General features: G+C 38.2%; 1 protein-coding gene across 3 annotated transcripts in view; it reads right to left on the reverse strand.

Moving 5' to 3' along the window:
* Positions 1-4,964: 4,964 nt before the first annotated feature.
* Positions 4,965-25,013, reverse strand: part of ABCB11 (ATP binding cassette subfamily B member 11) — an 80,391-nt gene continuing 60,342 nt past the window's right edge. For all 3 annotated transcript variants that reach the window (XM_042952581.1, XM_042952582.1, XM_042952580.1), the window contains exons 19-27: positions 23,684-23,788; positions 23,435-23,596; positions 18,394-18,597; positions 16,867-17,108; positions 14,218-14,374; positions 12,411-12,608; positions 8,376-8,582; positions 6,057-6,203; positions 4,965-5,219 (exon numbers count right to left, since the gene is read on the reverse strand). In XM_042952581.1, coding sequence (XP_042808515.1) covers positions 5,019-5,219; positions 6,057-6,203; positions 8,376-8,582; positions 12,411-12,608; positions 14,218-14,374; positions 16,867-17,108; positions 18,394-18,597; positions 23,435-23,596; positions 23,684-23,788 — 1,623 coding nt within the window. In that variant the 3' untranslated portion in view covers positions 4,965-5,018. The remainder of the gene's footprint in view (positions 5,220-6,056; positions 6,204-8,375; positions 8,583-12,410; positions 12,609-14,217; positions 14,375-16,866; positions 17,109-18,393; positions 18,598-23,434; positions 23,597-23,683; positions 23,789-25,013) is intronic.

The following is a 25,013-nucleotide window of genomic DNA, read 5'->3' on the forward strand; positions in this document are numbered from 1 at the left end:
GGTACATACAAACACATAAACACAGACACATATATACATAACAGATGTGTGAGGTGTGTGTGTGTCTGTGTGTGTGTATAGATAGAGAGAGAGAAAGAGATAGGTAGATGGTATCATACCACCCATCATGATCAGAAACTCACTTTTTCTGTACAGCATATAATGGACATAGTTTCACAAAAACAATAAACATAGGTCAATAGAATCATTTTATTGGCTTCGTGGTAAATATCACTGTATATATGTGTCTAAACTAATTTTACCTTTTCCCCATCCTCTTATTTATGGACTTTTAGATTGTTTCCAAGTTATTCTGAACAATAAAGGAAGAGACAACAATGCTCGCTTTTGTGATTAGAAATTTAGAATAAACTATGAGAAGTGGGATTCCTGGTGAATCAATTTCTGGACTCTCTTCTGTTCCTGTGATGTGTCTTTCAAATCCAGTTTCAGTACCTACTGGTTTTATTATTGTGCCTCTGTGCTACATTTTTTCTCCTTTTGTTTTAATTTTTATACTTTATTTAAAAAAATTTTTTTTTAATTTTTTAATGTTTATTTATTTTGAGGGAGAGAGAGACAGAGTGAGAGAAGGGGAGGGGCAGAGAGAGAGGGAGACACAGAATCTGAAGCAGGCTCCAAGGCCCGAGCTGTCAGCACAGAGCCTGATGCGGGGCTCCAACTCATGAACAGTGAGATCATGACGTGAGCCAAAGTTGGACACTTAACTGACTGAGCCACCCAGGCACCTTACCTTTGTCTTCTAAAGTAATATGTTTTATTGCTATTTGTTAAATTTGTAACTAATTTCTACCATGGAATATGAGGCTCCAGTTCTCTTACACTCATGTCCTATCGCTATATCACCTCTCCCACATCATTTTATCCCCTTTCATAACCTATCTCTAATTTTGGTTTAGATCAGCATTCAGCATTTACATTGGTATGGCTTTGTAAATAGCATTCTTGGGTGAGTCATGCAATTGTATTATATTACAAATAATATAAATATATTTCCTTTCATGCATAAGTTTTCTTTTCCCCCAGAGCTAATAGCTAATACTCTTTTCTGTCTCTCTCTGTGTCTTTCTGTATACGCATCGCTAATTCACCAGCAAACTCTGCCAGACAGTATGTTGGAAAGTATAGTAGAATCATGATTTTCCTAGAGACATCCCTCTTGGAACCTCATTTCCTTATTTCAGTTGGGGCTGGCTATTTACTATAACTACAGCATAGTTTGGATTTCCCTTCCTAATCATCCTGGAGATTCCCATCATCTCATTCTTTTTTTTTTTTTTTTTAAGTAATTTTTGAGAGAGAGAGAGAGTGAGGGAGTGAGAGAGAAAATGAGCATGAGCAGGGGAAGGCAGACAGAGAGAATCCCAAGCAGGCTCCACACTGTCAGTGCAGAGCCCAATGCGAGGCTTGAACTCATGAACCATGAGATCATGGCCCAAGCCGAAATCAAGAGCCAGGCACTTAACCAACTGAGCCACCCAGGAACCCCTCCCCTTGCCTCATTCTTGAGTTAGATCACCTGTTTCCTAGGTCCTATACCCTCTCCTCATTTACTTTTATTTCAGGGAAACCTTCCTGTGGCTTCCTGAGAAAAGATGTATAGGGAGGTAAAGTTTTGAAACCTTACATGACTGAGAATTTCTTTAGACTTCTGTCATTCTTGAGAATAGTTTGCTGGATATAGAATTCTAGGCTGGAAATAACTTTCCCTAAGAATTTTGAAGGCAAATCTTTTCATCTTCTGGCTTTTTGTGTTATTGTTAACAGGTCCTATGTCATTATGATTCTTTATTATGTGTATCATGTCCCCACCCCACCACCCCCGATAAATTTGAGTACCTTCTTCCCCAATTTCCTAAAATCACATAATAGTGTGCTCAGGGAAGATCTTTACTTATTTATTATATTCAACACTTTTGAACCCTTTCAGGATGAAAATTTATATCCTTCAATTATAGGAAATACTTTTGGACAATTTAAATAATTTATTCCCCTCTTTCTTTCTGGACTGCAATTAGCTAATTATTGTACCTTTTGGATTGATCCTCTAAAATATTTCTTTTTCTGGGGTGCCTAGGTGGCTCAGTCGGTTGAACATTCAACTTTGGCTCAGGTCACGATCTCGCGGTTCGTGGGTTCAAGCCCTGCATCGGGCTCTGTGCTAACAGCTCAGAGCCTGGAGCCTGCTTTGGATTCTGTCTGTCTGTCTGTCTGTCTCTCTCTGTCCCTCCCCCACTCACACTCCGTGTCTCTCTCTCTCTCTCTCAAAAATAAACATCAAAAAAAATAGTTAAAATAAAAAATAAAATTTTTCTTTTTCTTTTTTCTTTTTGTCTCATTTTGTCCTACCTTCAGAGAAATTTCCCCAACTTTCTCTTCCAATTCTTCTTTTTTCTACTATAAACTTTTCTTATCTGGGGCTATGGGATGAGTTTGATCATACCATGAGCCCATCCTGAAAACATTAGAAATTACAAAAATACTTGGAATAAGTGTCAGAACAGAGAAAGCAAGTAACCCCATTATCTGAGAAACATTAATAATGTAAAATTGCAGAGAACATATCTTTGTTAGTGATACAGGATGTGGGATAGATATGGAGACATTGGTGCTCCCTGGTGTTGTAAAATAAACTTGCAACTTTATTTATTTCTATATTTTTAAGATTATAATCCTTTCTCCCTTGCCACTGAGCCTCAAAAAGCAACTGTTTCCCACATCATTTCAAACCCTCTGTAGTCAACCTTTTCATGCTTATCAATAACTTTCAAGTACCTTATTTAAAAAATGACTCTTATTTTTTTTTTAATGTTTATTTTTGAGAGAGAGAGAGACAGAGAGACAGACAGAGTGGGAGCAGGGGAGGGGCAGAGAGAGGGGAAGAAACAGAATCTGAAGCAGGCTCCAGGCTCCGAGCTATCAGCACAGAGCCCAACGTGGGGCTCGAACCCACAAGCCGTGAGATCATGACCTGAGCTGAAGTCCGGCACTCAACTGAGTGAGTCACCCAGGCATCCCAAAAATGACTCATTCATTTTTCACACCCCACACATTCTACCCCAGGAAACTGGCAGCCTCCCAGTGCAGAGCTTATGTTCTTTTCCTCTGAAATGCATACTTACACAAATGGATTCTGGTCTTCTTTCTTCAATATTAGAGGATGAGCCCATGCATACTGTAAAATTTAATTCCTTCTTGCAGGCATCTTTATTCTGCAACATACTTGTCATTGCCGTTTTTCATAACTTAACTAGAATGCTGTCCCCCACCCTCCCCCCCCCCCCCCCCGATTTGGAAGCCATTAATTCTTCTGACCTAACTAGTTAACTTGCTAAACCACCTTTATGGTTATTTACCAGGAAACACTGGACCAGAGACAAAAATAATATACCTCAATATACAAACAGCTCAGGCTTAATTTGTAGGCAGAATTTGATTTGTTCTCCACGGGAAGAAAAAATTTACGCATCGAGTGCATTTGGGAAGGAGAGAGAGTAGGAAGACATCTTGATGGCAGGACAATTTGGTAGGAACGGTTACAGAATTTTTCCAAGAGCTCTTTTTGTATGTTCATTTTTATGGACTCTTATTTTTACTTACATAGATAAGAATATCTTCTCATCTTGTTATATACATTTACTAGCATTGGAATGTTTTCCTAATCTTTACATTGGCTCTGTTACCTCTAATATTCTTGTTCTGGGCATTCTATTGTTGTCATTTTGCTTTTTGTGTTATAATATTTCCTCAGTGCCTGGTGATTCTTGGCAGTCTATTCCTGTAGAAGAGTGAGACACTGAAAGGCCAATTGGTGTGTGTTGTTAGAAGGTGGGCTTCACAGTAGAGTAATCTGGTTGGGGAGTTTCTTTGGAGGATTTCAGGCATTGGCCTGATAAGGTATCTTTTCTTGGATTGGCCAGTTTCCCCAGAGGCTACTCCTAAAATCTTTTGCCAGAGTTGGAATTTTTTCTGCCCGTGTATTTATAGCTTTATATTTAATCCCCTTGTCTCCTGTATGTTTAGCTGCCCCTTCCAATGTGACTTGTGTCTCTAAGTTCAAGCTTCTCTCAGTGAGATTCCCCACCCAGTCTTTTGCAGGAATTAGGGAAGGGCAGCTGTCCTGCTGCAGGAGGAGGGTTTATACTTCTGTTTCTACACAGGCAACCAATATGAAGGGTGGCGACAGGGACTAAAGGCCTGGGATACAGTCTTTATCCCAGGTTGCTGTCCTTTGTTTCCCCAAAGTCTATTCATGAAATAAAAATACTGCATTTTATTTTGTCATAGTTTCACATAGCATTATACAAAAAAGCCACATTAGTAGATTCTAATGACTTCACCCCTTAGGTACTACACCCTGATTCTATAAATCAATACCCCTTCCTAGTAAGTCCTTGTGAATACTTGCCCCTTTCTGTCTTTCCCATTCTGAGAACATCCAGAGTATCAAAGTCCTCCTTTTCCTATCCCCATCCTTAAAGATGAATGAATCTCTTTTAACGTGAAAGAAAATTTTAGTCAGGAAATAGTTGGGTGTCAGTCTTCCTGTTGTTTTCACATATGACCTTGGTCCAGCTTGATAAACATTTGTTGAGTGCCTATTATAAGTGCATAGGCTCTGTGTACACTGAAGTTTCAAAAATGCATAGGACAATCCTCTGCTCTCAAGGAATTCAAAGTCTCATTTACTCTATGCCTTCCCACTAATTCCCATGTAGTAACTGCGAATGGCTTCTGCATGGAGAAGCCACTGGGTGATGGCTAAGCAGTTGCGTGTCATTGGATTTTCACTCACGCTAACCCTAGTTTCTTTCATTTTCTATATACAGATATTTAACACTAAATTGTTTTGAAAGTCATTAGAAATTAGCTTGGATCCCAACATATGACAATGTCTGAAAAAGTAAAGTATTATCATTTCTCCTTAAAGAAAAAACACAACCTCATGGCACTCTTGTAATTGGTGCATCATCTGTACATGAAGTTCTTGAGTCAGGTCAACTGATGGGGGCTCCTGTGATGACTAGTTTGTAGTAGGCTCCCTTCTGGGCCATCAGTTCTTCATGGGTCCCCTTTTCAATCACTACCCCCTGTGACATGACAGCAATGATATCTGAGTTTTGGATGGTAGACAAACGATGAGCAATGACAATGCAGGTCCGACCTTCTCTGGCTTTGTCCAGGGCGACCTGCACTGTCTGCAAAGAGAAGGTGGAAAGCTGATGCAAAGACACATGCTTGTACCCTGGCCCAACATCTCAAGAATTCTGCTTAATACTACTTGAGCAGCATTGCTATACTCAGGGGTTAAACCCAAAGCCTTGACAGGAGAGAAAGGATCACATAAGTATTTGCTGTACGCAATGCCTCAATGATTTAAATTGCATTCTACAGGCTGAGAACTTTCAGTGAAGCAAGAATGAACCAAACTATGAGGTCACAATATAACTTGACAATACCTGATGGTCTAATTTGCAAAAAATGAAACCAAAGGAACCATGTAAGGTAGCAGTTAAGTGGTCATTACTGATATTGTTATTCATTAAGGACATCTTAGGTCTCTTTAAAATGAATCCTGATTTTTAAGGAATTAATTATAAATGGTAAATTTCATAGTTTTGTTTTGTTCAATTGCATTTCCTTCCATGCACATCAGATGTCACCTCTTACTTTGTGTTTTGTGCTATCTCCCTGCTCTACCATGTAACTTTGAAATTATAAAATAGGAAATGCCTCACAGATGACCTAGATTATTTTACTTAAGAAAGCTAACTACTAGCCCTTGAAAAAGCATCACCTAGCCTAGAGAATATTAACAACAATTCTTACTTTAAAGTTAAAATATGCTTTTTCATTTGAAACATTCCTATTTTGAATCACTTCCTCTAGATTATTGTCTTTTTGTTCCACCAGGTATTGACCATTTATATTGTTAATGAATCAGAAAATGGAAAATAGTGCCATTTCATAAGGGCAAATATTACAGCAAAAGACCCATTTATAATGATCTAAGACTTTAGAAAATCAATACATACCTTTTCACTTTCTGTGTCTAAGGCAGAAGTAGCTTCATCTAGTAGCAAGATTTTAGGATCTCGTACAATGGCCCGAGCAATAGCAATCCGTTGTTTCTCCCCTCGAGACAGTTGAGACCCCTGGGGCCCAACATTAGTTTCATATTTCTGGAAAAAGTATGGTAAGTTTGAGACCCAGAAACAGTCATTGCTCCTATGCTGTATGGAGTCCACATTAATCACCTCTCTGAGGATTTAAACAATTTTTTTTTTTTAAATTAGGAATAATAGGGGTGCCTGGGTGGCTCAGTCGGTTAAGCGGCCGACTTCGGCTCAGGTCATGATCTCACGGTCTGTGAGTTCGAGCCCCGCATCGGCTCTGTGCTGACACTCAGAGCCTGGAGCCCGTTTCAGATTCTGTGTCTCCCTCTCTCTCTGACCCTCCCCTGCTCATGCTCTGTCTCTGTCTCAAAAATAAATAAACGTTAAAAAAAAAATTAGGAATAATAAATGAGTCCTTCTATAAAGGATATAAAACCCATTTAGGAATATAAAAAAAATACAGCATTTGTTGGGAAATTAGGGGATTTTATATCTCCTTCTTTGCATTTATTTTAGGTTTGTGGTTTTTTTTTCTTTCTGTCTCCCTGTCTATGAGATCTCTCTGATTTAAGATTCCCGGATTTCCAAACTCTCATCTGGAAGAGCTTTCCAAGATGGAATAATCCTGTGAATGCAAGGGCCCTTTGAGAGATCTCCTGGTCTATCCTCTTATTGAGGAGACATCATTCTGGAACATAAGCCTAGTTACAAATCCTCACTGTGCTGTCTAGTAGCTCTATGAGCATGATCAAATTACCTAAATTTCTGTGAGCAGCAAACTTGCCTGGAAAATGCAGATATTAATCACTAGTCCATACATTTACTGAAATTATGAAGGAAAATCCCTAGCTGGATGCTAGGCATGGCTACATAAAGAATAGTTAGCATTCACAGAATATTTATGATGCTTTAGGCATCTAGCCAGATGATCATTTAATACTCACAGAAATAATTTTCTCCCTACTTTACAGATTACAAAACTTAGGCACAGACAGGTAAGAAAATTGTCCAAAGACAAGTAAAAAGCAGAACTCGAAATCCACGTGTGTCATGTTTCTGAGACTTTGCCCTTGACCACTGCTCTCCCCTGCCTTCCACAACAAGGTGTGTTTCCTTCCCCTGATTCCCTTGCCTCCTGACAAATGCTAACCACACCAAGTGAGACTTATGACAGCCTACTTTGTCCTCGTGGAGAAAAAATGCTCAGTGGAGGGTACGATGGGTTAAATCCATATGAGAAAGAGGCAATAAACTGCCTCTGAGCCACTGTCTCCCACAAAATGAGAAGGTGCTCAACAAAGATTTGTGGAATAAATGAATCTTCCAGAGGGAACACAAGCTTTGCTTTTCATTCAGGATACAGTACACAGTAATTTCCACATGCTCATGGATTGAGCTACCCAGGTTAGAATCAAGCTAAGACTTAAGAGCCTTTGTGAAAAAACAAACAAAACAAAACAAAACAAAAAAAAAGGAAAAAGCCACCCCAAACAGCACAAAATTTATAAACATAATCACGTGCAAAAAAAAAAAAAAAAAAGTAATTTAAAAGTGGTATTTAAAAGAAGTGCAAAGGTTAAAAGTTTGGTTCCTAAAATTTAGTTTCCATGTGTTAACTTTTTTTTTTGTGATCAACCACCAAGAGACTCTTGGTGGATGGAAAAATGCAAAGTCAATATTGTACTAAGTTCAAACTTAGCTCTGGAAAAGTGAGATGCATCAGGGCAGATGCAACTTACCTCACCAGGCACAGTAAATGCAGCCAAGTAATGAAATTATGGGGTGACAATAATGCTAGCAGCATAATGACTATCTTGTGTATTCTTTTATTTTCATGTAATTTTTTGCATTTTGTAGATGATCGAGTCTCAGAAAAGATAAGTAACTGCCCCAAAGTTACACAGCTAGTAAGTGGCAGAGTTTGGATTCAAACCTATATCTGTTCTGAATCTCAGGATTGTTTCTCACCACGCTACACTAATGCTCAGTATAATACTGCTTTAGGTATAACAGGTTCTATGGCATCCTTTGCACTGGATGATATAATACTTCCCAAAGCTCAAGAGTATGTTGGTGGAGGCCATTTATTTTGCTTAAAAGACAGAGACAATCCTAGGGCACTAAGAAAGAAATCGTGTTGACTTTGACCTTCTCTCTGAGCCACAGTCATAATACATTTTGGCTGTTCTACCTCTACCCATCCACATCACCCATAAGGAGGTGACCTGAGGTACTCACCTCTGGGAGTGACATGACAAAGTCATGCAACTGAGCCTGCTTTGCAGCTTCTATGACTTTTTCCATGGGAATTTCCCTGGTGTTGTCCCCATACTTGATGTTGTCCATTATGCTACAGGCAAACAGCACTGGTTCCTGGGAAACAATTCCAATGTTCGAGCGGAGAAACTGGACATTTACTTTTTTGCTGTCATGCCCATCTATCATCTGCCAATAGAGGTGAGAGGCAGAGCATTAAGTTCTAGAATTCCAGCAGTGAGGAACCTTCATATTCTAGAGGTAGTATTTATATAAGACAGTTGCTTTACTTGAGAGATAAAAATCCCAGGAATCTTATAAATAAGTGATGTTGCCTTTGATCTCTGGAGGTAGTATCTGTCAGAAGTGGTGTCAAAGTTATGATCAGACTATGGTTTTGTTTGTTTCCCAAAATTTAGCTGTGTAGGTATTTGAAACGAGAAGGGCACCCAGGACAGTATTTTGTTAAAAACAAATTTCCCCTTATACTTTGGTGTGGCACATCCTTTACAAGTATGAACAATTGCTCAATTTTGAGACTCCACAGGTTATGAAACAGGTTTTTCTATGTAAAAAGCTATTGGACAATATAGCAATTAAACCTATTTCCTTGATTTTACTGATACTAACATGAGATAATAGACTCAAGTAAGGAAGGAGTACATTTATTCACCTAGTCAATCAACAAATATATATTAAGTTTTCTGCCACAAGGGCACCATGCTAGGGAGTCTTTTGTCTGCTATATAAAGAAAAAAAAATCTCTATTTTCTAGTAATTCATGATCTAGCTAGGCAATTTAGTGCAGGAACTCAAATATCTACCATTTGAGCTGTTTCACTTAAAAGTCTTAATATAGTAAAGGTGAAGTGTGTCTAACATACTACTATAAAGTGTTTGGCCCTATGGTTTCAGAAACAGATTATGTTAAATGGTGTGAACACACTATATTGTAGATAAATTCTTAGCAATGGAAAAAGCAAACACTAGTGGGAAAAGATATAAGGCATTCCTCAACAATTAGCCCTGGCTCATCTTCCTCTACTCATTTTCCATAGTACTTATAGATTGCAAAGCACAATTTAATACCTAATTAACTACTGGAGCAGCTCGCTAAATATTGTATATGAGCTAGTAAGGTAAACTCCTAAAAGACATAAGATATGCTTCATACTTCTTAGAATCTGCCACAGGGCCTAACACAATACTGCAGATCACAGGAATTATGTGTTGAAAATGTTGAATGCTGCATTTGGTAGCTTCCTTAAGAGTAAAGATAATTTTTAGCATTTATTTATTTATTCATTCTTCTATTTATTTGTAATGTTTATTTATTTTTGAGAGAGAGCATGTGCGAGCAGGAGAGGAGCAGAGGGAGAGAAAGAGAGAGAGAGAGAGAGAGAGAGACAGAGAGAGACAGAGAGAGAATCCCAAGCAGGCTCCATGCTGTCAGCACAGAGTCCAACGTGGGGCTCGAACTCAAGAACCCTGAGATCATGACCTGAGCTGAAATCAAGAGTCAGAGGCTTAACCAACTGAGCTACCCAGGTGCCCCAAAGACAACATTTTAAAATTGCATAAAACATGGTATTTTTTCCTACTTGAAAAAGGTTTGTAGAAATGTTTTACAATAATATAACAAAATATATTGTGTTTATGAAATTCAAGGAATCATACTGATTTCTTCATGGGCATTGCTTCTTACTTACGATCAGAACAAGCACTGAGTACATTCAGAGAAATATACTTAATATATGTATATGTTAATATTGGAAAGATCAAATGTGAAGGATTTGGGTCCTTATATGTCTTAATAGTTCACAGTCTACCTGGGGTGATAGACAGGATAGTCTGACATTTTGGGAAACTAGACCCTCTCGTTTGCAGAGATCAGACCCCAGTGCAATGTGCTTTCTAGGTTCATCAATCACTACATATTTTTAAACAAATTAAAATTTTTATAACCAAAATTAATAACAAAGTGATTATAAGTTATATATAACCAACTCTTATTCCTTATTTTCATAATTTCCTGGATTCTTCCAGTATCTCTTTGCTTATTTCTTTGCTTTGCGTTTTGCAAGGGAATCTTTAGTTGCCTCCTTCGAGTTTCTCTCAGCATTTCTCTTCATAAAGTGACCTGTCCTCACTGCAGTGAAGTTTATACTACCCAGGGAACTCAAAAAAGCCTTTATTTCAAAATATTAGGGTTGAACAATCACTTGTAGATCAGAATAAAACATTTTCAGACCTATGCCTCTGAATCATTTCTTAGAAAACTACTGGTGGGGGCACCTGGGTGGCTTGGTCGGTTAAGTGTCCGACTTCGGCTCAGGTCATGATCTCACAGTCCGTGGGCTCGAGCTCCGCGTTGGGCTCTGTGCTGACAGCTCAGAGCCTGGAGCCTGTTTCAGATTCTGTGTCTCCCTCTCTCTCTGACCCTCCCCCATTCATGCTCTGTCTCTCTCTGTCTCAAAAATAAATAAACGTTAAAAAAAATAAAAAAATAAAAAAAAAGAAAGAAAACTACTGGTGGATGCACTCCAACAAAAGGAAAGTGAAACCCAAGAAAGAGGATGATGGGGAATTAGGAAATAATGGATCTAATCCAAGAAAACATTCAGGAAACTCAGGGTGACAACTGTTCAACAGGCACAGGTTGTAATTAGCCCAGGCAGTTGTAGACATGAGAGTAAGAAGCATGTCCCTCAGAAAAGGTAGCAGGATAGAGACATTGGAAGGATATAAGGATTTGATAAAGGCAGAGGATGCCAGAAAAAAGCCTTTCATAAAAACAATCAAGAAAGAAAATGTAATGCTGATGTATCTCACTACTTGATAATGGAATGAACAATATTTACATAATCATAATAAAAGTTGTTAGTTGATTGTTAACTTTTAGAGTCAGCCCAGAATTAAAGATAATAAATGTTATAAACAGAATGTTAGTGTTTTGCATTTTGATAATATAAAAGTATAGTTATTAGGAATGGGGAAATAAGAGGAAGGAGGAAGAGGTGAAAATAGACATAGAATTGTTACTCTTATTTTAGGAAATAAGAATTCAAGAGATGCTATCTGTAGGTGTAGAAAAGAAGCAGAATTATATTAATTAAATTTACAAACAGAAACTTTTAAAAGTGATATATATATATATTGGGAGGAGGTGCATAAAAAAGGGGAAGTGTTGAGGGTAAGCTAAATTTCCATCTCTTAAGAATAAGTCAATAAAGAGTCTAAATTTGTTAAATCGTGAAACAGCGGCATAACCATATTACTTAGAGACATTGAGGTAATCATTGAAAGACCTAAAAACATCAAATAGTTAAAAATAGTTGTCTTTGAGCAGAGAAATGGGGAGTGGTGGAAAGGGTAGCATAAGGGGTTGCTTTCTATTACAAATCTTTCCTATTTTATTTTGTATTCCTCTGCATATATTATTTGGAAAGAAAGAAAAGGGAAAGAAATGCTCCAGAAAATAAGAAGCAAAGCAATTCACCAGTTTTTCAAATATCCTTGCCAAAGCTTTATGGCACATAACTACCAATTTGAGTTCTTTACATTATCTACACTTAAGCTTCTTGAACCAGGGTTGTCTCAGATTGTTCATACTAAATTCCCTCTCTTGCTCATTTATCATTGCGCTCTTCATCACCCCTGTCATTTTTTCCATTCGCGGTCATTAGCTTCCTGATTTGTTTGCACATTCTGCTCCATTTACAGGTAAGCAAATGCTTCTGTTAAACACACTCATCTCCAGCTTTGCAGTGTGCCCAGTTTTCTTTGTCTAACTGGTCAGCAGACCATCTGGAACTGGGAAGTATATGGTATTAGAAATTGTAAGGTAGAATCAGGTCAACCAGCAAATGACTGGAACTAGACAATACCCATAAGGGAAAGTGTCCGAGGCAAGCACGTTACAGTGAGTCTGGCGAGGTGTAATCTTGAAAACCACTTTTAAGGGGTTGGAGATATTCTGCAGAAAGCAAAATTCTCAAAAGCATTTGCACTGCTTACCACCTTCCCTTCGTCAGGATCATAGAAACGTTCCAAAAGCTGAATGCTGGTGCTTTTGCCACATCCGCTGCTTCCAACAAATGCCAGTGTTTGACCTGGACGAACCGATACTGAGAGACCATTCAGAACTTGTACATTAGGTCGAGAAGGATATGTAAATTTGCAGTCAACAAAGTCAATCTGGCCTTGGAAGTTGTCCTGTGGATGGGAAGATTGGAGTTACATGTGCTCCTATTAGAATCTAGAATACTGAAAAATGTACCTAAATCTGAGTTTTAAATCCTTGCTTAAGATACCTTCAACTGCATGCTGCCATGTTGTGAAGTATAAAGACAGCCATTTAATGAAATGGCATTCTGTTCCCGATTCTGGCAGGTATAGAACAAAGGGATGCTTGAACAATGAAATTAAAGACATGTGACCTCTCATTCCCATTCTAACCTAATGGGATTTCCTTGTCATCCATTTATTCTGAATGGAAGAGAACAACTAGTAGATATGATTCCATCACAGAAGCCAGTAACTGTCCAAACCCTTATAGTTCTGCTTCCCCTAAAGATTTCAAATAATAGCATTAAACTTCAAATGACTCAGAAAGTTACTTGAGCCTATATGGAAAAGGTAGTACCTTCAGTTGTACTACCTGAATTATGAATTTTAGAAATGGATAGACTTTAATAATGCAGAAGCTTCACTTTTATTGAGCTGAAGGAAGAACAGGTCATTTGATCAATTTACAAGGATTTCTGAATTTAGTTCAGCTTTACTAGGGTTTAGTTTTGTTTTGCTCTCTTGAACACACTGGAATATTAAAAAATTGGGGCGCCTGGTTGGCTCAGTCGGTTGAGCGTCCGGCTTTGGCTCAGGTCATGATCTCATAGTTTGTGGGTTCGAGCCCCACATAGGGCTCTGTGCTGACAGCTTAGAGCTTCGAGCCTGCTTCGAATTCTGTGTCTCCCTCTCTCTCTGCTCCTCCCCTGCTCATGCTCTGTCTCTCTCCTTCAAAAATAAAAAAATAAAAAATAAATAAAATAAAAAATAAATAAAATAAAATAAAAACATTAAAAAATAGTTGGGCAGGGGGTTCCTGAGTGGCTCAGTCCATTAGGGGTCCGACTTCGGCTCAGGTCATGATCTCACAGCTCCTGAGTTAAAGTCCAGCATAGAGCTCTGTGCTGACAGCTCAGAGTCTGGAGCCTGCTTGGGATTTTGTGTCTCCCTCTCTCTCTCTGCCCTCCCCCTCTACCTCCCTCCCTCTCTCTCTCTCTCTCAAAAATAAACATTAAAAAAAATTTTTTTTAAATAGTCGGGGAAGATAAAAAAAATACCTGTTGGGACTATCAATTAGAAGAAAAGATATTTTGTTGATATCAAATTGGTTTTCAGGGAGTCCACATTAATCTAGATAAACATGAATTAAATCAATATTATTGGACAGGAATAACTGGTTTTTCTACATTCCATACCAGAACATTAGTAGAAAACATGGTGGTTGGGTAGGTCTCAAAAGATATCCAGTTTCATTCATTCTGGAACTCAGTGTGCTTTATATTACACAGAATTCAGCATTCACTGGATATCATTGCCTTATTCAAATGCCAGACTTGTGAATAAACTTTAATGCTAATTTACTTCATTCCTTTACACTTATAAATCTATTGTCTGTGTATTCTACATTCATGTGAATGAACCCATATACTGCAGGAAAGTGCTAGGTAGTATTGTATGACTAGCTGTTCACACACATACACACCACACACACGTGCACAGTCCTCCTCCACCTCCCTCCTATTCCCTCAGTACTTACCCACTTTTCACCTGCACTACTGTACACATTAATTGGGGGTTGTCGGTCCAGCAGTTGAAAAAAGCGTGCAGCTGATATTTTAGCTTTGGCATAACTAGGGGTGTAAGCAGAGGCTTTTCCAAAAGCTGTCGCACTTAGTATCACTGAAGAGATCACCCTGTAATTGGACAGACACCCAGGTAGAGAAGGAGTGTGGCATGGTTGGTGTGACAGCCTAAGGGGCAGATGTCTGGGGGCCCGGCCCTGGTTCTACTAGGAAAGAACTGAGCAACTTTGAGCAGGTCACCTTCGACTTGTTGGGAATGGGGGCTTGGAGACACTGGTAGTTTTCCGAGGTGTTCTATGTCAACATGGTGAGGGGAAAATTGAACGAGGGGGATTCACACCTCCAAACCCTGCTTTAGCTACAATGGCCTCTTTTTCAAAGGTTTGTTTGGGAAAAAAAATTTCCTGAGAATTTTTAAAAAAGGAGGAAGGGGGCTCGAAAGATCATCAGATCGGGTTGAGTTCTTACAAAGCTAACATTTTTCGAATCTATAATAAGTGCATAAAAGATAATGATTAGTGAAGCATCACTAGTACCAAGCATGAGTGTCATTCACACTTCAGACACCATGAGAAAGATAAAATTGTCCGTTTGCTTCTACAGTACTTATCCCAACTTCTAACATATTCAACATGTGCAAAATTAATGAGGAAATGGGTGAAGGGATAAATGAGTGATAAATATGGTGAGAGAGAGCTCTGGTGCTATATAGATGATGATGTGAGGGGCATCCAAGCTGACCATCTGCATCACCACGCCCAGAAGGCCTGCTTCTGCGGTGGTGGAGGGGAGAGTGTTTGTGCCTTATGAACGGCTCGTTCATAAGCAGGAATTCTTTTAGGCCAAACATCTCCAGGATCCCAGCCCAAAGCTTAAAGCAATGAAAAGCACCTGGAATAAAATGGGAAATGGTGGAAGATGATCTTTCAGTTTAAAAAAAAAATTAATGTTTATTTATTTTTGAGAGACAGCACGGGGGCGGGGAGCGAGAAGCAGAGAGAGAGGGAGTCAGTTTTTAAAGAGAAGCCAGAAGTTGGGGATTTTGTATAGTTTCCCAATTTTTACATATTGTCCAATAATTCTTCAAATTTCTGACATAAACTAAGAAGTCAACAGTCTGTGATTTCTGATTTGGATTAACAGCTCTCAGTATGCAAAAATTTGGAAAAGAAGCTTTCCTGATTGGAGTGGGTATAGTAGGGCAGGAGAAGAAATTTCTTCTGTATTTCTAAAAGGAAGATAGAAGGCAAGAAGACAGAACTCATGGCTTGAGGACAAACCCAAAAGAACAGATTTCTATTGGGACCACTTTTCCTAATGTCCTCCAAGGCTTTCTCAGACCACCTTGCCCTCATCCCTCTAACACCCCCGCTACACCCATATACATGAGTATCCAGTCCTTTGGTACCCTGACACACTTTGGCTCTCACCTCTAGAAATGTGAGACACTGAACTCAAAGCTAATCTTATCAGGAGAGCCGGCTTGAACTATAAGAAAGGAACATAGTTCCCCTGTCCTGGCCTTTGCTGTCTCTACCTAGGAGGATTCAGCTGGAAATATGTCTTCCTTGCAAGAGGCAGAGTTCTAATAAGATGGTTCTATGAACCATCTGATCCAAGATTTCCTCAGCATTAGATTTCCTCAGCATTAACCAGTATAATAAACTGTATCAATGGTTCATTTATCCTATTACTCTGTACACATCCCTTTACAATATGGCTTTTTTACTCCTCTGTGATATTATGATTTATACTAAGAAACATGTATTTGGTTTTTGGCTCCTATTCCTGGCACAACTGTTAAACCCTTGGAAGTTCCTAAATTTGGAGAACCATCAAGGTGTCTTTTGTTGTGTTAATGAAGTGACTTTGGAAGGCCCCTATTAACCTAAGGATGGGGGCTGGTAGCAGTTGCCAAGGGAGGCAACCACACAATTAGAGGTAGAAATTGGAAATTTCAGTCCTATCCCAGCCCCTCACCTCCAGAGAAAGGTAGGGTGTCTGAAGAAAGAGTCTGAGGAAGGTGTTTTGGGCAGTCTTACAGGACTGCATCCTTAGGCTCTGGGGTTCAATGCTGTCTCCAGGTAGAAGGTGTCAGAATTAAGTTGAACTGTAGGACACCCAATCAGGGATCAGAAGTGTGTGTGTGACAACAGTGTGACAATAAAGGAGAAACACAATCGGATCCTATCATTGAAAAGTAGATTTCATTCTCTTTTTTTTTAAATCTGGGTTTGGTTGTATGACTTGCCTTGGCCACAGAGATATTAGAAAATGCAAACACTTTTCAAGTGTTTCACCTTGGGCATTGGGGCTTACTCTCTTCTGTTGTACTTGGAGTACTGAGACCATAATATGAAGAAAACAAGCCAACCTGCTAGAGAAGTCAGGTGGAGACAGAAGCCCACTCAGAAGCCTGACTGAATCAGTCCAGTTCTGAAGAACACCCTGACAGCCCATAGAATCTTCAGAAATAATCAATCCCAACTGTTCAAGATATCAAATTTGGTATGGTTTGTTAAGCAGCAAGAGCTGCCTGATGGAACCAGGCCATTCCTCCCTAGAGTGTCGATCTTTTATGACCTTGGCATGATAGTCCTCACCTGAACACATAGCTGAAATGGAGCCCCTCATTGAGGATTAAGTAAGCTCCATATCTGTAGGAAGCAGAGTTAGCAACAAACACTATGCACTGGGAAAAACCATAGCAGAATCCATAAACGTTTGCTTTTCGAAAGGCTGTCTTGAATGGCTTCTCCAGCTCAATCTCAAATGCTTTAATAAACTGCCTCTCTTTTCCAATTCCAGCAACAGTGCGGATATTATTGAGAGCTTCATTTGTAACCTGGAGAATGAAAAGGAGTCTTAGGAATTAAAGAGCAGAAATAACTACTCTCATGACATGTCAGTTGCTACATGGACTTAATGTGGTGTAAATGGCAAAATGTGGTACAAATCTGTGATGGAGGCATCATCTAGGAACACAAAGAACGTGTCGGACATCAACCTACCTGGCTCATGAAGCAGTTAAACTCAAGTTCTAATTAATACTAACATGTTTTGTTTTTTTTTTGTCTCCACTTGTAGAAGAGAGAAGAGAACAAATGTACACACGCTTATCCTTGAAAACTTCTTAGCTTTTTTGGTAATCTATTGAAATGTCCAAAACAATATCTGTAGATGTCTTCTGAGACAAAATATATTTAATAATACAAATTTAAAGTATGATTCTATTTTCTTAAAAAATAATCTGACCAAATATTATATAAGTATGAAGTTTATCTTTTAGTCTATACTATGAATTTGTAGTTGTTTCAATCCATACACTATGGTAAATAATCACTGTTTCTGAATTAGCATCCTGTCCTAAAGTAGCACAAAGGTGGGCTACTTTCTCCCATTGGCATATGAAACTTTTTGGCTTCTGTCTACTTGGGCAATGTTTACATCTCTTCTCTTAAGACACGAAACCTAGATAACAGTAAATTTGTTAAGAGAATAAAGGTGTGTATGTGTGTGTACATGATTTCTTATACCTGATAAATATCTATGCCACCATCTCCTCATTTACCCCTGGTACAAGACACTCATTAGAACACACTTTTAAAAGTGCATCGCTGAAACCTAAGAGTATTTGAGAACTAAATTGCATCTCATAGTTCTATTTGGGAAAGACATTTGTCCTAAGTCTAGCAGACAGTGAAGTGTGAAAATTAAAATTATCTGCCATTAAAAAGATGGTGGCTCCTCTCTGTGTGGGCAGCATGACCTGGGAAAAACATTTAGCTAAAAAAAACCAAGTAGACGGAAAGGTGAACTCTCCACTCTTGCGAATAAGAATACACCAAACTAGAATGTGGAGGAAATAACCATTGGAGAAGAAATTGAACATGTAACCCTCTGTGTTTGCCCCGCTGTTTCTCTACACCTGTTTACACTCACAGCATCACAGCTTTGTTGTCACGGCCTTGGGGCAAAGGCACATATAAAAAAGGCTAGTGGGAGGTTTCCAAAGATCAACGTTTGTAGCCTAACAGCTTTCTTAAGTCTCTTTGTACAACTCATTCTCAATGGTTTGTCTGACAGCCACTTAGCTGTAAGCAGTTTGAAAATTGGGTCTGTAAGATTACCTGGCCCGCTATCTCCAGAGCCTGCTTGTCTTGAGTGGCAAATCCTGTCAACATTCTGATCTGTATGGCTCCCGATAAAGCCAAGAAGGGGAAGAAGCACACTATAACCAGGCTTAGCTTCCAGCTAAAGATGAAGGCAATGATCATGGCCACAGTGATGTTAGTGAAGGAATTGACCATCATCCCGATTTGAGAGCCAGTCGCCTGCAAACCAAAAGCAATCAACCAATCTGAGACACACAGTCTCTTTCAACAAATACCACTATACGAAAAGGCAATTTTATACTAAAAAGATTATTTTAAAAAATTATTCTGATAAAATATACATAACATGATGTTTATCGTTTTAGCCATTTCTAAGTGTACAATTCAGTGGCATTAAATACATTCACAGTATTGTGTAAACATCACCACCATCTATATCCAAAATCTTTTTTTTTCTTTGAGAGAGAGAAGATGAGCCAGCATACACACAAGTGAGGTAGGGACAGAGAGAGAGACAGGGAGAGAGAGAATCCCATAAATCATGACCTGAGCTGAAATCAAGAGTTGGACAATTAAACAAGTGAGTCACTCAGGCACCTGTCCAAACTCGTTTTATCATCTACAACAAGAACTCTCTACCCATTAAATATAACCCCCCCTCCTCCTTCTCCCTAGCCCCTGACAACCTCTATTCTTCTTTCTGCCTCTATAAATTTGCCTCTTCTAGGTACCTGAATGGAATCATACAATATCTTTCTGTGTCTAACTTATTTTATTAAGCTTAATATTTTCAAGGTCCATCCATGTTGTAGCATATATCAGACTTTCATTCCTTTAAAAGCTGAATAATATTTCATTATATGTATATATCACATTGTGTTTATCCATTCATCTGTTGATGGACACTTGGGTTGTTTTCACCTTTTGACCATATGGATACTGCTGCTATGAATGAACACTGATGTACAAATATCCATTTGTGTCCCTGTCTTCATTCTTCTGGATATATATACCTAGGAGTGGATTTACTGGGTCATTTGGTAGTTCTATGTTTAGAAAGATTTTTTTAAAATAATGAACTCCCTAATGCATTTGAAGGTTGGGTTAATAAAAGTCCCTTTTATTCATGGTTTTTTGGAAGCTCATCTATTGTCTAATCTCATTTCATGGGTGTCAGAGCTCGAGCAGTCAGTGTGAGATTAATTCAGCTAAGTGTGGGCTGCATATATTTCACATGCCTATGCATTTGGTCTGCTTGGAAATGCCCAGGCATTGGTCATATGGTAATATTTCTGATTATTCAGTGAAGACTGATGATTGTTCTGTAATTATACTTTTAAAATTTGTACAAGACTATTATAAGAGAGCACGTTCTTTCTCAATGAATTTAGCTTGTTCATCAGTACAAAATTACATCCTGACTTAATAGCTGGCTGTTCAGTCAACACGAAATGGACAAAAAAGGTTCAGTCTCAATATAAGTGGAGAACGGACACTCATAGTGATTATTATTTATAATGAAAATTATTTGATGGTTCCAACTCTTCTTTCAGTTGCAGTTATGCAGATGTGACCAAAGGTTGGCACCTTCTGTGTAGAAAAGACTTGCGTGGGTACAACTGCAATGACTTTTGTCAAAATTGTAGAGGCTTTAGCATTATTTAAAACAACCACAGGTAAGCTAGTAGGTAACCATAGGTGCTAAGGAAATGCGATGCAAGAATAATTTACCTCTGCATATTATATTGAAGATTCAAATGGAATATGAACTCTGTGGTCCAAAGAATTCCCTCCCATGTATTGATAATAACTTCCTTGAACACAGGAGTCAAAGTTAAATTTGGAATTCACTTATACACCTATATTTATAGCAGCATTATCCACAATAGCCAAAAGGCAGAAGGAGCCCAAGTGCCAAGTTGATTGACAGATAAGTGGATAAACAAAATGTGATCTATACAAACAATGGCATATTATTCAAGACTTAAAAAAGAAATGAAATTCTGACACATGCTACAACATGGATGTACCCTGAGGACATTAAGCTAAGCGAAATACACCAGCCACAAAAGGACAAATATCGTATGATTCTACTTATATGAAGTTCCTGGAATAGTCAAATTCATAGAGCCAGCGTGTGATGGTGGTTTTATCAGGGCCTGGGACGAGAGTGGGATGGGAAGTTAATATTTAATGGATATAGAGCTTCAATTTGGGATGATGACAAGTTCTAGATATGGATAGTGGTGATGTTGCATAACAATGTAAATATACTTAATACCACTGAATTGTACACTTAAAAATGGGTAAAATGGTAAATTTTATGATTTGTATATTTTACCACTGTTAAAAAGAACAAAAGAATTTCGGGTTGGCAAGGACAGTTAGGCATTATAGAGAATTTGAAAAATAGCTAAATAGTTCTTTGGGATATCCTTATTTTTTCTTTTAACATTATATTCAATCAATATTTAAAAAATTTTTTTAAAGTAATACAGCTCAAGACACAAAATATATACACATATATAATAATAAACATTTTCACAAAAAGGGATCAGTCTAGATACTACTTTGTACTTTGATTTTTTTTCACTTCTTGTAACATAACCATCCTTCCGGATCATTACATTAACACCTTTAAAGATAGCTGCCTAATATTCCTTAGTAGGGATGTATTCACTCAACTATTTTCCCACTGGTGGATATTCAGGTAGTTTCCAGGGGATTTTATTAATTTTTTGACCAATATAAAAAATACCCTTGAATGCATATTGTCACAAAATAGGAGAGAATTAACTCATACAAATTTTAGTCACAGGATTTGCATACCTGATTATTCTCTAAAAAATGTTGAAAGAATTCAAACTATAACCAATATTTTATGAGTGCGTCCATTTCTTCTCATCCTCACAAATATAGGAAGTTGTCATTCACAATTGTTTTTATAGGTGGAAAATGGTGCTTCATTCTTTTATTAGTATTTTTCTATTAATAAGGTTGTGCAATTCTTCATTTGTTCATTGTCCTGCTGCATTTCTTTTTTGTGGTTTGTCCATATACTATTTTTTAACCTTTATTATTTTGTTTATTTTTGTTCTCTAACCAATTTTAGAGCACTACACATATTAGAGTTATCAGGTGTATTAATTTTTGTTATAAATATTTTTCTAGTTTTTACCATTTGTTTATACAAAAGTTTTAAGTTTTTATGTAGTCTGACAAGTCTACTTTAAGTTTTTTTGTGTTGTTTAAGAGAATCTGCTCGGGACAGCTGGGTGGCTCAGTCGGTTGAGCGTTGAGCGTCTGACTTTGGCTCAGGTCATGATCTCACAGTTTGTGGATTCGAGCCCCACTGTGCTGACAGCTCAGAGCCTGAAGCCTGTTTCGGATTCTATCTCCCTCTCTCTCTGCCCCTCCCCCACTCACGCTCTCTTTCTCTCAAGAATAGACAAACATTAAGAAAATTTTTTTAAAAAGCACCTTGCAGACTGAAGGATGCAAAAATAGAAGAGATAAGTTTATAGCTTATTTATTTAACCTAAACTTCAGTGTCAGGTAAACTGGACACTAGAATACTCAGTTGGTAAAAGTGAAATTGCTACACACTTTCTCCAAGCGGTAAGACAATGCACATTAAAACCCTTCAAAATGATCGTATACTCTGATCCAGTGATTTTATTTTGAGAACAAAACAAAAAAATGAATAAGGATGTGCCAAGCTTGATGTAAAATGATAGAAGTTGCTTATAAGGGGGAAAAAAACAGAAAGAAAAAACATTTAAATAAGGAATTCTTTAATGATGATACATTAAAATGATGAACTATGCAGCCGTCAAAAATCTACCGTAGAAGGGGCGCCTGGGTGGCGCAGTCGGTTAAGCGTCCGACTTCAGCCAGGTCACGATCTCGCGGTCCGTGAGTTCGAGCCCCGCGTCAGGCTCTGGGCTGATGGCTCGGAGCCTGGAGCCTGTTTCCGATTCTGTGTCTCCCTCTCTCTCTGCCCCTCCCCCGTTCATGCTCTGTCTCTCTCTGTCCCAAAAATAAATAAAAAACGTTGAAAAAAAAAATTAAAAAAAAAAAAAAATCTACCGTAGAAAAATATGTAACGGCCAAAATATGCTCACAGCAGATTGTTGTAGGGAAAAAACAGAAAGATTACAAAATGATTCATGGAGTGTGACCCGGAGTCTGTAAAAAGCACATATATATATAGAAAGAAAGCTCTGAGGAAGAAGATTCCATGTTCCTCAGAAATTCTCCCATATCATTGTCCATATTTTTGAGTCAAGACACACAGTACAGCACCATCAATCCAGGGCGTTTTTTTCTTCCAAGAACCTTACAAATAAACTGTGGTTTTCTTTTTTCTTTCTCTTTCCTTCTTTCCTTCCTTCCTTCCTTCCTTCCTTCCCACAAAAAGTGAGTAGAGGTTCTGGACGGCACATTTGACTCTTGTTACCTTAATACAAACCCCTAGTTTCCTAAAGGCATGGCCTCACCTTACACATGTATAAGTCCCCTGAACAAGGCTGCCGGTTCTGAGGTTGAGAAACCACAGCTCTGTCTCTATGAATGCCTCAAGATTGTAGATGGCAATCATTTACTTCTTTCCTTCAGTTTCCTTACTGGCATTTTTCAGAGGCAGCTCAGAATAGCTTCTCTTTTCCTAAGACCTGCATGCTGGTCATCTATGTAAGAGGCTTTCTTCCACACATGCTTTGCTTCCACCTTCTGGGGGGAGCTATTAAGTCTTGTGGAATCTGAGCCTCTGGGCCTGAAAATGATCTGAGAAATGAGTATCAGGAAAGTTTTCAGTTGCTAGACTCCCACAAAATCTAAAACCCGGACAGATTTGGACTCATGGCACTGATTCTGGACATTGCCTGGGACACACTGTTGTTTGTCAGCATTGGAAATGGTGGAAAATGTGGCTCTGGGGCATCTCAGTCCCATGAGTTCCTATTTCATGGGAAACACATAGGTAATTTTCATAATTCTCAAAGGAAAGAATATTTACTCCAGTTAATAACACCCCTGATTTCCCCCCATAGCTTACCCCTTGAACTTGAGAGGCATCTGTAGCAAGCCTTGTTGTTAGTGCCCCAGGGCTATTTCTCAGGTCATCAAACCAGCCAATGTCTTGTCCTAATATTGCTCTGAAACCAAATTTACGTAGCCTTTTTGTGAGGAGTTCTCCCGATTTAGCAAAAGCATATCCCTAAAACATAAAGGAATCTTTAGTGATATTTTAACACGAAAAGGGAGAAAATAGCTAAATCACTTACAAAAAAATAAAACTCCTTACCTGCAGAAACTGAGTGCAAATGGATATACAGCCCAATACTACAAAAAGCAGGCACACAACATTGATCTGTGACCTTTGTTCTTCTTTATCAAGAAGTGAAAAAGTCTTTGCAAGAAAGTAAGCAAACATGTTACTTTAGTATTACAAACAATAGCAAAATAAATAAAATATGTTTAAAAGGAATTTCTCTTAACCATCAGGTTAAGGGAACATATCAGTAATTAAACCAAAGTTAGCTATGAATATGTGTATTTTAATTCCTTGTGGGGAAGGAAGCCTGGCAAATGAAAACCAATATCTACAATTTGCAGAAATTCTGTCTTGTTTCTTGGCCTGATGTAGGCAATTGTGTTGGCTTTTCATTGATACAGATGATAAGTATCATTAAATATCTCAAATCTTGTATGTAATAAGGCAAAGAAAAAAGAGAGGAAGGAAGGAACAAAGAAAGGGAGGGAGGAAGGAGGCAGGGAGGGAGGGAAGAAAGGAGGGAAGAAAGGAGGGAAGGAAGGAAGGAAGGAAGGAAGGAAGGAAGGAAGGAAGAATGTTTTCTGGAACAAAGCACAAAGTATTATCATGACCTTTGTCCTTCTCACATAACAGAAGCAATAAAGATGATTTTCCCACTCAGGTACTCTGTTATTACTTTTATAGATCATATTCATATATTATATATAAATATTATATATAATAAATAATATATAATAATATAATATAATAATATAAATAATATATAATAATATAAATAATAATTAATAAATATATAAAAATATATATATTTATAATATATGAATAATAGTTTCATTTAAAAAACAACTAGCCATTAACTGTAGTTGGCTTAGGAGAAAGAACACTTTCTGTCCATCTGAGGCTGAGATTGTTGTTTCTTTTTTTTTTTATGTTTATTTTTGAGAAAGAGAGAGAGAGAGAGAGAGCACAAGTGGGGGAGGAACACAGAGAGAGGAAGACACAAAATCCAAAGCAGGCTCCAGGCTCTCAGTTGCCAGCACAGAGCCTGACATGGGGCTGGAAGCCACGAACTATGAAATCATGACCTGAGCCGAAGTCAGATGCTTAACCGACTGAGCCACCCAGATGCCCCAGAGGTTGTTGTTTCCAAATCAGGAAAAGTTGAAAACATTCTCTACTCCCCCCCAAAAAACTATGGAAGTCGTGAATTTTTTTTTAGTCCATAATAAATGGTAAACTATACTTTATAAGTGTATTCTGAACTTGCAGATGTATGCTCAAGTAACTGATTGGGGACTACGCTGTTGCAATAAGAAAATGGAAAGAACAGCTGGATATTCTAATGATAGTGCCCTATAAT

This window comes from Panthera leo, chromosome C1, assembly GCF_018350215.1.
Source record: "Panthera leo isolate Ple1 chromosome C1, P.leo_Ple1_pat1.1, whole genome shotgun sequence".
Taxonomy (NCBI): Eukaryota; Metazoa; Chordata; class Mammalia; order Carnivora; family Felidae; genus Panthera; species Panthera leo.